Source organism: Ochlerotatus camptorhynchus, unplaced genomic scaffold, assembly GCF_037179485.1.
Source record: "Ochlerotatus camptorhynchus isolate MF236.1 unplaced genomic scaffold, CSIRO-AGI_Acam_v1.1 ptg000056l, whole genome shotgun sequence".
NCBI classification, from domain to species: domain Eukaryota; kingdom Metazoa; phylum Arthropoda; class Insecta; order Diptera; family Culicidae; genus Ochlerotatus; species Ochlerotatus camptorhynchus.
In genome coordinates this window covers 1,276,762-1,293,480 of record NW_027040546.1, presented here as the reverse complement: position 1 = coordinate 1,293,480, position 16,719 = coordinate 1,276,762, and the positions used below count along the sequence as shown (strand labels likewise).

General features: G+C 39.8%; 1 protein-coding gene across 5 annotated transcripts in view; it reads right to left on the bottom strand.

Moving 5' to 3' along the window:
* The window catches only part of LOC135717477 (peripheral plasma membrane protein CASK-like), an 850,957-nt gene that overhangs the window by 549,566 nt on the left and 284,672 nt on the right, over window positions 1-16,719 (bottom strand). For all 5 annotated transcript variants that reach the window (XM_065239577.1, XM_065239576.1, XM_065239575.1 and 2 more), the window contains exons 4-5: window positions 14,141-14,218; window positions 12,979-13,160 (exon numbers count right to left, since the gene is read on the bottom strand). In XM_065239577.1, the coding sequence (XP_065095649.1) occupies window positions 12,979-13,160; window positions 14,141-14,218 (260 nt within the window). The remainder of the gene's footprint in view (window positions 1-12,978; window positions 13,161-14,140; window positions 14,219-16,719) is intronic.

The following is a 16,719-nucleotide window of genomic DNA, read 5'->3' as shown; positions in this document are numbered from 1 at the left end:
TATCGAAAGTTGAATCTTCGCAGAGCCATATTTTATCTCGAATAATAATTTTAAAATTCTTAACAATGGATGATGCTACGAGAATCTTGAAAACATAATAAAATTTACTTAGAAAGTACCATAAAATATATGTTATTTTCTAGTGGTTTGGGCAAAGACCTTTTCACTTTGATGCTACATGAAAATAAAGTGAAATTTATTTCGAAATCATATACCGGACCCGCTGTGTTAGTTTTCAAAATCTCGAAAACAAACCCCCGTACACGTTCTACTTCGTTACTTAATCTGGACTAGAACGGAACGAGCGAATTAAAATTTTAAAAGTTCACTACAACTCTCTTGAATTATTGTCGATTTTTGTAAAGATTTCGACGGGGTAATTAAGCGCGTTCTCCACGAATACGACGAGCCAGCTGGATGTCCTTCGGCATGATAGTGACACGCTTGGCGTGGATGGCACACAGATTGGTATCCTCGAACAGACCGACCAGATAGGCCTCGCTAGCTTCCTGCAGAGCCATAACAGCTGAGCTCTGGAAGCGCTGATCGGTCTTGAAGTCCTGGGCAATTTCACGGATCAGACGTTGGAAAGGCAACTTTCGGATCAGCAGTTCGGTGGATTTCTGATAGCGACGGATCTCACGCAAGGCGACGGTGCCTGGCCGGTAGCGATGGGGCTTCTTTACACCTCCGGTGGCTGGAGCGCTCTTGCGAGCGGCCTTCATTGCCAACTGCTTGCGAGGAGCCTTCCCTCCAGTAGACTTGCGTTGGTTGTGATGTGTATTCAATGAGAGCACACATAGCTAGATAGATAGAGCACAGCACACAATGATATGATTAATAAATAAATGTGATGTCGAAATTCTTGAAACAGAACTCTTTAACTGTATTATTGGTAGTCCTGAAAAGGACTGTTTTGGGTAATTCTGTGTCGTTGAACATCAACAACATGTTCGAAGTTTACTTCTTGACGACCTTCTTCGGGGCCGCTTTCTTGGCTGGGGTGGTTCTCTTCGGCTTCGGGGTCTTTGGCTTCTTGGCAGCGGTATTCGAGGGCTTGGTGGCCTTTTGCTTGGGAGTAGCAGCCTTCTTCACGCCTCCGGCCTTCTTCGCGGTCTTGGCAACGGCAGCCTTGGCTTTCTTCTCACCAGCTGGCTTCTTGGCAGCTTTAGCAACAGGCTTCTTGGCTTTCTTATCACCTGCTGGCTTCTTCGCTCCGGTAGCTTTCTCGTTCACTTCGGAAAAGAATAACTGATAGTCGTTTCGACGGTGGTGTCTCGTTTTGTGCCCGTAGCATAAGAAGCGAAACTCCTCCCCTTTTCAGTATTTTACTGTATGGATTATTATTATTTAACTTTATTAATGAGGCTTTCAGCCTTGGGCTGGTTCGCCTCCACTACTGTATGGATTGTTCCCTCCCTGTATTAATAATATGCTACTCGACGCAGGTATAAGTATACCCTCGACGAGTGAAATAAACCGACCTATCTGGTCTGTCTGTTTGCCATTCACGCTAAGCGTGTCAGAACTATGCCAAAGGACATTCAACTGGCTCTTCGTATTTGTGGTGAACGCTCTTAATTTCTTCGTTGAAATCTATCAAAACCGGCCCTTTTCAGAGCCACTAAAAGATTCCACAAGAGAGTTGGGAAGGACATTTCTGCTGCTTACAACTGATCGCATCACAGTGAATCCTGATCTAAAAATTGCAACCGGCAAGTGCCCTAGAACCAAAAGCGGTGCGATGCTATGACGATGACTGTAAGGGGCTTAGAAGCAGAAGGGTGAAAGCCAATTCTCTTTTTCGATTTCCTCTTTTGTGATGACCATGGTTTCCTATTTCGCACTATTTCTGCTATGCTCTTCTATCATCCACAACAACAAACGTATCAATGAATGTGTTTGCCGTCGAGTTAACGTTATCTGACCGTGCACTTCGTAGTTGCTCCTCCGGGAATGATCACAACTCAAGAGCAAATTTTCATTACGTCGAAAGTAAAGGTAAACAAAGTCGAGCTATCAGTGTCAATCGATGCTCCTGCTATTACACTATATACTGTCCGAATATAGGATCACATCCCATTTTTAAATTTATTTACTAGTCAAATAGCTTTTTGACGTAATCACCTTCCGATCAAAATAGTTTTCGATGTTACTTAAGTCACCCGATTTCTATGGAGATGCCGTTTGCCTTAAGTAACAGCGCTGAGAAACCCGTGAAAAGTGTTCGTTCGTCGTTTCGCTTTCTCATTATTAAAGTGAATAAATCGAACTGTTGGTTGCTAAGATGATTTCGGTGGTCCTAAAATGATGAGGGCTGCACGTAAAGAGACGTAATTGATAATTCTCCAGAATATCCTGGTAAATACACTTTGACTTAAGTAACAATAGGGGCCACCAAACGACGTATAATAACTTTTGACTCAAAAACCAGTATTTTTTAGCATGAAAGCTAGCGATTTGCATTTGTATGATTAAAACCCTGCTAAATATGTTAAACATTGCTATCACTATGAGAGTATATGTATTTAATTGGAAATAGTAATAACTTTTCGGCGTCTGGCTCGACGTGGTTATGTCAAGCGCCTCCGGTCTGATCTTCGAGGAAACCCGAGGTGTACTGAAGGTGTTCCTAGAAAATATGCGTGATGCCGTCACCTACACTGAACACGCCAAGCGCAAAACCGTCACGGCCATGGATGTCATCTACGCTCTGAAGGGACAGGGACGCATTCTGTACGGTTTCGGAGGTTAAAACTTATCACCAATGTAACAAAACGGCCCTTTTCAGGGCCATCAAGTTCATTTCAGAAAAGAGTTAGAATAGAATTTATGTAGAGTATCCCTTGCTTCCAAGTTTGGTTACAAGATTACAACTCTAGAGAGCAGCGGCGCCCGTGGTGTAGTGGTAAGCGTCCCAGTCCCAGTCTCGGATACATTTTTGATATGTTGTTGGCATATTTTGCAAGCATTTTGGTTTACGCGGTGGTTGATCAGTTGTTGCGTTAGTAGCGTTTTCCATTGAAAAGTAAAGCCATGTTGAAAGATACGGATTTATTGGTTTAGACTACTTTTGCGATTTGATGCAGTTTTAAGCACTAAAGCCACTAATTCTTTTTCCGATTTAGAATTTGTGTTATAATTTCTATAATTTCAATGTGAGCTGAAGAGCTGTTCAAAAGAATCGACTTCCTTTAGTGAGCTGGATTGGTTTTATCCACTCACCCATATGAGCTTTATTTGCCCACCTCTAGTTTAAACACGGAGCTAAATTTTCAGTTAAACTTGCTCGCCCTTTTGCGCGCCAGCAGTGTGCAGGTAGGTAGTCGGCGCGCATGTTTGCAAAATTTTGGCGCACGTTTAAGGGAACATGCATTAAGTACGTCACGCAAAATGTAGCGTAAATCAACCTCCCTCTCATTTCATCACGTTTTTCCTATACCTCCTAATACATTGCTAGCCGCATATCTGTGAACTCCCCTCTCCCGCTTAGAGCGTGACGTACTTAATGGATGCTTCATAACTGGGCTACGACAGAACGATTTTTAACTTATGCCAGGAGTCCACTGTTGTGGCGGAGGTGTGGCATCTGTTAGCATGTTAAAACGTCATGTCAACGGGTACCACATGCCACACGACTTCGTCATGATGTTTTGACATGTTGCATGATACCACATCACCGCTAAAGAGCCTGAATTTATTAAGAGACGACATGTCAAAATTAAAACAATCCATTATGTGTCAAAGTCATAGGAAAAGCCATTCCATTCGAGCAGAAGACCTGTCAAATGGATAAGATGTCGTCTCTTTATAAATTGACTGAAATTGTTATGCAATTGGATTCTTTAGGGGTATTGAGGTAATTGCATACTCGTAATCAGAATAACAAATGGAACCGAAATTCAAAATTTCGTCAATTTGGGAGCACTGGAACTACTTTAAATACAAGTGATTACATTAGCAAAACTCACCATTTTAGCACCCCTCGGTGGTACTTTGTGTAGGAGTAAGTTGTTAATTTGCTAGTTTCAAGTTAGTGTCAAAAAACGAAGTGATTATTTTGATTTAAAAATCGAGATGGAAGTTATTGGGATCGAAAAAGTAATATTATTGTGATCAGAAAACGAATCACTTTCAGATGATGTATAGAAACCGATATATTTTTTTTTTTAATTTAAGAACCCAATTGCTCAAGCGTAACTTCTTCTTATGAGTAGTCTTCACGGTACAAAATGTGTGCGAGGTACACGTTAGCTTTGGTACTCGCTTGTTCCCCTCGTCTTCTGAGCTTTTGCAATTGCACATGATTTTGTACATTGGTGCGAGCTGAGGTGCAAGCTGAAGTTCACATTTGTTCATTGTGCTTGCGTTCAAACTTGTGTACAAATGGGCTTGAACATAGACGAACATAGAATTCCGTAAACAAGCGAGTGCAAAAACTAACAACGTGCACATCGTACTCATGCTGTGCTGCGAAGACTGGATATCAGTAGTTTATAATTTTCTAACCATGCGACGCTAATCTGCAAGTCAATTTTCTGTATAAAAGATTGTAGCGTTCACGAATTTGAAAATGAAGATCTTGATGTGTAAATAATTTTTAAATTGTAGCTTCAATAAACATTGAACATCGCGTGAAAGTGGAACTTAATGAAGGCCTAAGTATTTTTCGTAGTTTTTAGTTTTCGGATTTGAAAGATCGTCGGTTACAGTGGCCTGCTTACTGAGCAGAAAAACGCGGTTCCAGGTTTTTACATATCAAAGAGATTTATGGTAAAATCGCTCGTGTATCGTGTATTTTGCGAAACTCGTTGTTGTCTACATGGTAATAACAGAAACTCGGTGATTAAAAAGGTGCTCGTCTGCCTAGTGGCAAACGTTTTTGCTTACCGAGCAGAAGACCGTGGGTTTAGTCCCAAGCTCCTTCGCGTTATATGATCGTTAGGACATCAAATCAGCTTATCGTTTACCAAAACGAACCCTGCTGCAAACCCAACCCTCTTATCCAACATCCCAGTGATTCTACGTGGAAGTGAAGAGGTGTTCTCGGCTTCCATCAAAGCGAGTGTCATGTCAACACAATCCTTCCCATTCCTTTCTTGACCTGTGTTCGGGCGTGGCCGGCGCTGGTATTGCCCAATTTAAGATCACCAGTTTTTACACATTGAAGATGATTGCTAGTCCCAAGCATCGTCTATTGGTTCTCTGTGTAATTACAGTTGATCTGACAATAACAGAGTAGCAACCGTGGGCGGTCAATCAAGCTCAAGCTCAAGCTCAAGCTGTAGCTTCATAAACACGATCGTCACTTTAAATCTCACTTGGGGCACACCGTCATGAAGATAACGGCTGCCCTTCTCACTTGAAGTACCCCGATTGCTCTTGTGAACGCACCCTCTCAACTGACGCTTCGAAATTCAAAATCTTCTACACACACGGAAGCTAGATTTGAAGATACACTGGAGTCGCTTTTTACGCAGGAGATACGTGCCGCGTAAAAAAAACCGCGCAAAATTCCAAAATTCACATCAATGGAGATTTTTTTTAAATTCTTTGTATTTTTTTAAATGTAAAAACCTATGTTGTCTCCCGTATTTTTCGCATAAAAGAAATGTTAGATTACACCAAGCGTTGTGTTCTTCTGCAGTTTTACAAAGAAGATATCTCTTAAAAATTCTAAATACATTGAAACCTCCGTTTACGAAGTCTTTTTCTACGCAGTATTAAATTTAGCAAAGCTTATCACGGACAATGCAAATGTTCTGTTCAAGTGTGCTAATTGTCTATCAGATCAGAGTTGCGACGAGCAGAATGATCTGATCTCGCGCGTCAAAAGGATAGAGGCAGAAATGAAGAATGTATTTCAACTCTCGGACACTGGCATGCGAGATCACATTGCTGCTCAGATACACATCGCGTTAACACTCCGAATACGGTGGGTAAAATACTTTACGCCGACTACCTCTAGAATTTCTAGGCTCGGTAGATTATTTTAATTTGCAGAAAGATTGAAAATAGGGTCGTCTACTTTCAAAAGCGAAAAGAGTCGTTCACGTTTTTTTTTTTTAAAGTCGTTTATGGGTTTTGCAAGGCTTAAGATCCATAATTTAAATTAATGGGCACAAATGTTCATAATTAGCCAGAATACAGTCATGATTCCTATATATATGGAACCTGGAGATAACGGAACCGTCCTCGAAAGATCTGGAACATCCGTGAAACTGGTCTATCCATAAACCTGATCCTAGAACTCCGCGGTTTCTTCTAAAACATTAGGAACTGTGATATAAGAAAGAATTTGGGTTCATGACATAAACATAGACCAGGATGGCCATCGTCCTCCGAAAGATCCAGAACATCCGTAAAAGTGTTCAATCTATGAAACTGATTCTTGAGCTCCACTTTTTTTTTTTTTTTTAAACACTTGGAACTGTGATATATAAATTAATTAGAGGTCATGATATAAACATGTACCTAGAAGGCCATGGGACCGTCCTCCGGAAGACCTGGAACATCCTTAAAAATGCTCAACCCATGAAACTGATCCTAGAACTCCGCGGTTTTTTCTAAAACATTAGGAAAGGCCATGCACCAGGATGTCCATCGGAAATGTAATATAAGAAAGAATTTGGGGTCGTGACAAACATGGACCCTGATAGCCATGAGGCTGTCCTCCGAAAGATCCGGAACATCCGTAAAAGTGGTCAATCCACGAAACTGATCCTAAAGTTCTGCTTTTTTTTATTGAAAACATTAGGAACTGTGATATGAGAAACAATTTGGGTTCATGGCATAAACATGGACCCGGATGGCCATGGAGCCGTCCTCTTGTATGTCCAGAACATCCATAAAAGAGGTCAACCAATGAAACTGATCCTAGAGCTCCGCCGTTTTTTTTTTTTCAAAAACATTAGGAACTGTGATATAAGAAAGAATTTGGGGTCATGACATAAACATGTACCTGCATGACCATGGAATCGTCATCAGAAGATCTGGAACATCCGTAAAATGGTCAATCAATAAAACTGATCCATGAGTTCCCCGGTTTTTTTTTTTCGAAAATACGTTAAATTGGTGCATCGATGATACTGATTCTAGAACTTCGCGATTTTTTCGAAAACACTTCGGTCTGTGAAGTTTTCGAGAAAAAAATCACAGTTTTTTTCACAGTCTCATGTATGAAACACTTTTACGGATGTTCCGGATCATTCGAATGACTGTCTAATGGTCACGACCCCAAATTCATTCTTATATCATAGTTCCAAGTGTTTTCGAAAAACCGCTGAGCTCTAGGATCAGTATCGTGGATTGACCACTTTTAAAGATGTTTCGGATCTTCTTGAGCACGCTCCCATGGCCATACGGGTCCGTGTTTATGTCATGAACCCAAATTCTTTCTTAAATCACAGTTCCTAATTTTAAAAAAAAACCACGGAACTCTAGGATCAGTTTCATGGATCGACCAATTTTACGAATGTTCCGAATCTTCCGGAGGACCGTTCCGTTGTCTCCAAGATCCATTTATAGGAAACATGACTGTATTCTGGCTAATTATGAAGATTTGAGCCCATTAATCTAATTTATGGATCTTACGCTACTTGAAAAATCCATCAGCCTTCCTTTAAAAAAAAACGTGTAACAACTCTTTTCGTTTTTGAATAAAGTAGACGTCCCTATTTTTAATCTTTTTACAATCAAAATAATCTACAGAACCTAGGAATTCTAGAAGTACCAAAATTTGTGAAATTCATCAAGAAATGGCTAAGTTATGTCCAGATATGGGAATTGTCGCGTTTGTCATTGAAGCACGACAAGATACATTAAAAAATGGTCATCCTGGAAAATTCTCGCCAAACAACAATTTCTTTTCAAATTGTTTTTATGTTACTTCATACGCGAAGTTAACGATTTTCAGAGTTGGTTGGAAATGCTAACATGAAGCTTTAGTGTGATGATTTATTAGCTAGAGAATGATCTTTAGAAGAGGGTAGGTGGATAGTTCCGTTAGAGTACGGCAGTATGAAAATTGAATAGAAGTTGAAAATGAGCGAAGGGCCATTAATGCGACAGTTTTTCAAGATAGACGCACATTTTTGCCTAACCCGCACGATGTACGCGGGAACTTGAAGTATGTCTCCAAGTCCACAGGCGTACATCGTACGGATTAGGCAAAAATGTGCGTCTATCTTGAAAAACTGTCGCATTAATGGCCCTTTTTCTGATATTGGAAGCCGCCATCTTGGATTTCAAGATGGCGCTGGATATCGACATTTGGTCTCTAGAGGTCATCCCGATTCCGAAAATATACATATTGAAGTGTATTTGGCAGTATTTCCCACTTTTTCTGAAATTGGAAGCCACCATCTTGGATTTCAAGATGTCGCTTGATATCGATTTTCGGTCTCTAGAGGTCATCCCGATTCCAAAAATATACATATTGATGGGTATTTGGCAGTATTTCCCACTTTTTCTGAAATTAAAAGCCACCATCTTGGATTTCAAGATGGCGCTGGATATCAATATTTGGTCTCTTGAGGTCATACCGATTCCAAAAATATACATATTGAAGGGTATTTGGCAGTATTTCCCACTTTTTCTGAAATTGGAAGCCGCCATCTTGGATTTCAAGATGGCGCTGGATATCGATATTTGGTCTCTAGAGGTCATACCGATTCCAAAAATATACATATTGAAGGGTATTTGGCAGTATTTCCCACTTTTTCTGAAATCGGAAGCCGCCATATTGGATTTCAAGGTGGCGCTGGATATCGATTTTTGGTCTCGAGACGTCATCCCGATTCCAAAAATATACATATTGAAGTGTATTTGGCAGTATTTCCCACTTTTTCTGATATTGGAAGCCGCCATCTTGGATTTCAAGACGGCGCTGGATATCGATTTTTGGTCTCGAAACGTCATTCCGATTCCAAAAATATACATATTGATGGGTATTTGGCAGTATTTCCCGCTTTTTTCTGAAATTAAAAGCCGCCGTCTTGGATTTCAAGATGGATATCGATATTTGGTCTCGAGAGGCCATACCGATTCCAAAAATATACATATTGAAGGGTATTTGGCAGTATTTCCCACTTTTTCTGAAATCGGAAGCCGCCATCTTGGATTTCAAGATGGCGCTGGATATCGATATTTGGTCTCTAGAGGTCATCCCGATTCCAAAAATATACATATTGATGGGTATTTGGCAGTATTTCCCACTTTTTCTGAAATTGGAAGCCGCCATCTTGGATTTCAAGATGGCGCTGCATATCGATATTTGGTCTCTAGAGGTCATCCCGATTCCAAAAATATACATATTGAATGGTATTTGGTAGTATTTCCCACTTTTTTTCTGAAATCGGCAGCCGCCATCTTTGATTTCCAGATGGCGCTGGACATCGATTTTCGGTCTCTTGACGTCATTCAGATTCCAAAAATATACATATTGAAGGGTATTTGGCAGTATTTCCCACTTTTTTTTTAAACCGGACGCCGCCATCTTGGATTCCAAACATCGATTTTCGGCAGCTTTCAGTTCTGTCCGTTCCAAAAATACCCATCACTGCAAACACGAAACTCAGCGCCAAGATTCAAGCTACCTACTTCGAGTCAGAGGTGAAATCACATCAAAACAACACAATTCCAGTTATTTCTATCTTGTTATGTCTCGCATCCAAAGCGACATCCATTTATTAGAAAACGACCAACGGAAGTTTTGTCGCGACAGAATGGAAGAATGACATGACAGACTTTTTTCGTCAATAACCATGTCGACAGTTTCCGTCAATCTTGTCGTCCGACGTACGTGAAACAACTAAGTCATTCTGGAAAACGTCACGCAACAGATGTTTCGTGACCAAATGAGAGAAAGACAAGAATAGAAAATGTTTCGTCGAGAGACAGCCCAAGCAGAATTTTGTTGCATCGTGCTTGTCAGATAAGCGTTGACTTTTTGTTGTTGTCGTTGTTACATAGTTTATCATCATGAGGTTGACAATTCCCAAGCCTGGTTATGTCATTGCAAACTTGCCGTTACACGTTTGTCGGAGGCATCGTATTCGGAGTGTTAAAAAGCGGGATGGCAGACATTAGCCGAAATGTAAATGGTATTGAAAAATCAATATGTGAAACATTGGACAATATGAAAAACCCATTTTTTTTTAAATTACTGCAGAAAAACAATTAGCTGTAACGAACGACCAGCGCAATGTATCTAGGACGATTCAGTCGGAATCGGACCAAAAAACCGAACGCAAACGTAAATAAGTAATTATTAATAATGATAATAATGATGATGTTTTTCAAGAAAATGTGAGATTCGCGGAAGTTTTAAAAATAACAAGTTTAGTGTTGTAATTGAAGTCGATGTCGATACGAATAAATGTCTGTTATGAGCGAAAAAAGTAAATGTAGGGTTTGATCGGTACCTGATAGTTCCCGCGATTGATGTGTTGAGATGCTTCAAATGTGGGGAATTTGGGCACAAGAGCATGGATTGCAAAAATGGTGATAGATGCTCTAGGTGCAGCTAACAACACAAAACGTCGGAGTGTACGTCAACTGTATTGAAATGTTTTAATTGTTTGAAAATTAATAAGGAAAGTAAAATGAACTTGGACGTCAACCATGCCGCATTTAGTTCAGACTATTTAGTTTATAAAAGACTTTTTGATCAGACTAAAAGCAGCTTGCGTTTCAATCAATAGCAGCCAAGTTCCAGGAATGTGAATCAATTCGATTTTTTTGTATTTGAATATTGCGGGGTTGTCAACAAACTACTAGTAATAACTAACTAATACTAGTAATGCTAATGTGGAAGAAAAACGTCCTCTTTTAGTTTTGTTATCTGAAACTCATATTGTAGAAACCAAAGCTTTTGATAGTATAGTATTCCGGGAAATATTGTTGCTGCTTGTTTATCGCATTTTAGACACACTGTCAAAGAATCAGTTTAATTCAACCTTCGTACTAACGAATATGATGGCAACTGGTTCTTGGGCATTACAGTTGTACGTGGCATGAAAATGGGTAATTATAGTGTTTTGTATCATTCTCTTAGTTCTAGTGATCAGCGTTTTGTTGAAGTTTTAGAGAACTGGCTCAAGACATTCCTTGATTCTAGTAAATTAAATATATTAGCTGGTGACTTTAATATTAATTGGCGTCATAACCATAATTCGAATCATTTGAAGCGTTTAGCTGAGTTTTATTTTATTTACAGCAAACGGTAAATGAATATACGCGTATTTCCAGGCACAAAAGAACTTTAATTAACCACGTTTATTCCAATTTTGATTCCATTTGTTCAGTTACGGATACTGATTTAAAAATAACCGATCAGGAGACCTTGGTGATTAATGTCTTAGACCATGTTAACGATAACGATAATTTTGTAAAATTGAAGTACTGGAGGAAAAATTCGGAGCACGCTGTTTCGAATCTTGTTGAGAGGAGCGTGGATTTTCCATTCGCGGCCGGTAACTTAGATGAATCTACAGCTGTTCATAATAACGCTTTGAAAACGTGTACAAATCAACTAGTTGAGCAAAAGTTTGTTTCTTAGAACAACTCGAACATCTGGTACAATTTGGATCTTTTGCGTCTTAAACGGAAAAGGGACAAATTTCATTAACATTAACATGTTGGTCACGCTACCTGGTTTTGTCATTGCACCGTAAAATCCAGATTGTTATTTTCAAACAACATTTTCCAGAAGTCAGTAGTGCAATTGAAAATTCGACTATGTTGTATTCTATTAGCTATTTTTATTAGCATTCTGCGAAAAGTATGCAAGGACAAATCAGTCAGTTTCAACTTGCTAAAACGGCTTGTCTACCAGCTCGACATAAATTGAAATCGTACCAACCACCATGTGATATGTCCATTTTAACCATAAGCAAGGAAAACCTTTACTACAAGATAATCGATTAAAAATCTATCACTGCTTCTTGATTCAAGATGCGCCCTACGAGTTTCAATTCCGTCCTAATGCATTTAATTGCCATTGGATTTTCTTCATCCTATGAAATCAAAATCGTTAGCAGCGCTACTTTTGTTTATAGGAACAATGAGTGTAAATATTCATACAATGCGCTCTAATAGGCTTTGTCTTGTAGCTTATGATCTAGCGTATCAGATCAAATGCACTATTGATTTGTGCACGATGAAATCATTGATATTATTGATAGAACGGAAATGGACGATTACGTTGAAGAGGCGCTCTACCCTACCAAAAGCATACATTTATATTTATGCTTTTTAGATCAATACCAACCACCAGCTAAGGCAATAGCTCTGTTTTTCTATCAACAATCAACTACTGCTTCATAAAACATGCTAAGCTTTCATCAAACAAATTTCAGCACTTTCTCCAACTCAAACACCATATTGTCAGAACCACATCCCCACTCATAAACCTCTCCATGACCGACGGCGAACGGAAAAGTTCAGCACAAGAAGTGGCCAACCCCTTCCCTACACCGCCTCACTGTCCTTCCTAGATGAGCGGAACGTTTTTTGTGTGCATAAGCGCACACTTGCTATATGCACATATAAACCTCCCCCTACACACACACACACACACTCATTTACGCAAACAACCGGACTGAATTCAATGTGTTAATGAACACGTACGCGCCTGCAAACACCACCCAGTTGGTATACTTGCGAATGGAGGAGACCACTTTTTTCGGGTGCTATTCACAACAGCGGCTGCTGCGGTCGAATGCAAAGGTTATTCTCAAATTAATTACCGGGCGCGAAAATGTAGCATTGAAACTGCTACAGGTCAGGGTTGCCCCGTAGGGAAGGCCATAGATTCAGAAAACCTACGGCTGAAAACAATCAAGCGAATGGCACATGCCGGTCGCGCTCGGGTGGAAACGAAACAACGGAGACCAACGTTTGCTGCGGCGAACAAGAGACCGATGAGGGTTGTGATAAGAAATGCAACGACAACAACACCAATGAGGAACAACTTACCATGCGTTTCCACCGAATCACGTCCATTGGGCAGCTGTACGGCGGATCCGAAACCACCCAGTTTGACGGGAGCGGAGTTGTCGGCGGTCGCCAGGAGGGCACATGCCGGTCGCATATCCCGATGAATGATATCGTTCTCGTGGCAGTAGCGCAGAGCCTCCAGAATCTGGCGCATGTAATGGCTGTGGACGAAAGAGATTATTTGAATTATACCGGTTATAGAAAGTTGGTTCAATTCCCAACATCGAGTTGTGTAGTCGAGTGCAGAAATCAACTACCCTGACGTAATTTAGCAAAACTTTGCCAAGTCTGATGGAAGTCAGTCCATCAGTAAATAGCGACCCATCACGGAATTCTGCACCCGATTGCTCCATTATTGGCTAATTCAATTACCCTAATGTAATGTATACGGTCTTTCTCTCGCAAGCCTAAAAGATTCGAGATTCCCCGATGCAAACATCCCGAGCAAAGTGTGAGCTCAAATTGAAAACAAAATTTGATGTTTTGATGTAGCTAAGAATGATTACTCTGGTTTTTGTCGTTTTGGTCGTTTTAACGGTTAAAATATTAAAATCGAAAGCAAAACAAACATCAAATTGAAAACTAATTCTGCTATCAGTAAGAGCAAACTGAAAACTTAATTTGATGTACGTTTTTACTGTTGATAACAAAACGAGTATTAAATTTGATGTTCTGTCCTATTTGTCAATCGTAAACTAAAATCAAACTTTCGATATCTATTTACTATCATTTTGATGTTGGCCTTTGCTCGGGATGCTATCCTGCCTCGGTTGATTGGTTGGTTGCGTCCAGCTTCGCAAATCGCTAGCAAAGCCCAACCCGTATTTTTCCCATCATCTGATTAAGCAAGGGCTTAACTCGCGGGTGCCCTGGATGTTTGTTAGCTAGATCATATTTCGCCCAATCAGATTTATGATGTAGCTATCGGGAATCGATAAGTCAAACCATACACATTCTATCTGAACACTCGGCCAATGGACTGTCGACTAGCTGCCTGTTTTTTTCCTTCCTCATCCCTGGCATTAATCCGAATGACTATCGTTTATTCAACACTACACCACCCGGGATTCCTAGCCTCTCTATAGCCACGAGAATAAAAGTGAAGGAAAAGCCCACCCACATCTACCTACGTCACACTTACCACGCTACTGCTTCGCTGTACACGAATCCGGCCACGGCACGTCTGACCACTTCGAAGCAGATATCCGATCCTTCCATGCTGAAAGATAAAAAACACACACAAACACATTTAGATGAAATAAGAATTAGCACCAAAAATGACGTTCTCAAAAGACAGTTGTAAGGCAAAATCGATAGCATTCGGTGTGGTAGCAAAGGCGAAACGATCCATGGTCCGATGGATAGTGGGATTATTTGTGTTGTGAATTATAGGAAAAATTTCGCAAATCATCTTAAATTACGCACCCTTGTTAAATTGAGGGTTCCGGAACCGAAAACTGTGTGGCACGATGTGAACTACGGTCGAATGAATTGCATTTTGCGAGTTTTATAACTGATTTATGACACTTATGACAAAAGGTTCACTTATGGCACTTATAGCATAAACTCGGTCCCAGGGCAAAAAATATACATTAATTATTTGGAACCTATGTTAAATAAAGAGATCCGTAAAAAACAGTGCAATTCTTCAACTCTCTGAAATTAGAGTTGAAGCAGAACGAATGAGAAATTAACTATTTATGTCTCGTATTCACATTAATAAACTTGATTAAAGAGAATTGTAACTGAATTACGAATTCAAACAATAATTCAAAACAAAAACCTGGCCAAAAACAAACATAATTATTAATAAAATTGAAGAATCAAAATGCCAATGCTCAAAAGTAATTTTTCTGTCTTGGAGTTTGACTCCATCTTTACAACATGAGCAGTTATTTTACAGATAAAGGCTACTGTACAATTCAACTTGAAGTGCTCACAACTCATTTATCACACTGGGAGATGATTCCTTCATGAGAATATCAAATGGTTGCTATTCCTTAATTGGTCAGAACAAGTGAAATTGCACAATAATTCAACTAAATGGGGTTAGGAGTGCCCTTTCATTCTTATTGTATAAGTTTCAGTGACTCCAAATATTAAAGATCAATATCGGCGTCGGCCACGTCCTTGCAATCAGGTGGAAGTAGGGAAGGAATAGTAGAGCGACCTTCGTTATTTTGGGGATCGTGCATTCCCACAAATATCACAGGAGGAATATTTTGTTAGTAGCTTGGGTTCGCCTTGATAAGTGATGCAATCGTTCTGGTGAAAATTTCAGATAATCTCTTAACGTGTTTGAGTATTTACCCAATAATTAATGGCATGCCATTCTAAGAAAATCATAAAACAAACAAACATAAAATGACCGTTTTCATTTTCATAACTTTCCTATGAATGGTCGTTAGTTTTTCGGTCATATCCAAAAAACAGTAAGAGACGGTTGGAAATACTAACATGAAGGTTTAGTGTGAGAATTTATTAGCTAGAGAATGATCTTTAGCAGAGAGTAGGTGGATAGTTCTGTTAGAGTACGGCAGTATGAAAATTGAATAGAAGTTGAAAATGAGCGAAGGGCCATTAATGCGACAGTATAATGTCAAACGCACACCTTTTGCCTAACCCGTACGATGTACGCGGACATCCTGGTCTATACAAGGTCTCGAATTGTAGGCCTAAATGTATTGGTGAACTTCGTTTTTCCCTCGGCTTTTATTTTGTTTCGCACTATTCGTTTCTTTCGTTTACTCAATCACACTTGTTGTGACGTTATAACGTTTGTTTCGATCGGCGCTTGCAGAAGAAATTTAATATGGATTATAGAATTTATGTATGTTACCAAAATTTATGAATGGTTTGCCACTAAATTTATTGATTATTGAATTACCATACTGTATACCATGAAAAAGCAGCCTGTTTGAGAGTTTTTGCTCTTTTCAAGTAAGGAGTTATCATAAAAATACAAACCACCAGCTGATATTTCCCGGCGACGTCACAAACGAATACAATTGTTTTACTTCTTATTTCGAAAATTAGCTTTCGAGTCTTATGACATCGTCATCATCGTTTCGTTTCCCGCAAAGTTTACATTTTTCCCTCTTCCAACACAAACGTCAGGACTAGATATCCACATCTTGTATAGACCAGGTTGGTACGCGGAAACTTTAAGTATGTCTTCAAGTCTACAGGCAAAAGATCTGCGTCCGCCTTTTGCTCATTACTGACTGCGGCCCATTTTGTCCGATAATTTAGTAGTACTTAGAGAGTAGTCCTTTTGTCTTTAACGGCAACACGAGGAAGTGGTCCAAAACAAACGTCACCCAAAAACCTCGTAAGGCCTCTCGTACGGACTCTCAACCTACCTTGACAAATTTAAGAGGTAGCGGAAATGTAGCAAAACCCCCACCACCGGGATTTAAAGTTAGTAATTTTAACAAAGACTTTCCGCCACTTCCGGGATCATTTAAAACCCCAGATATCCCAGTTTTTCAGCCAGAAAAATAGCTGAATAATCAGCAAGAGCATGATGCCATGATCACGTTTTCTCGAATTGTGGAGAACATCTTCAATATATTCAACGTCTCTGACTCAACTAGGAACATTATTAATTTAGTGCTTCCATTTGTGAAAACTCTTTTGAAGCAACTAGCTTCTAGGTGGTCCTTCCTTGCGTCGATCATATCCTTTGATGGATAATTTTCCGAATGAGGTCAGGGATAT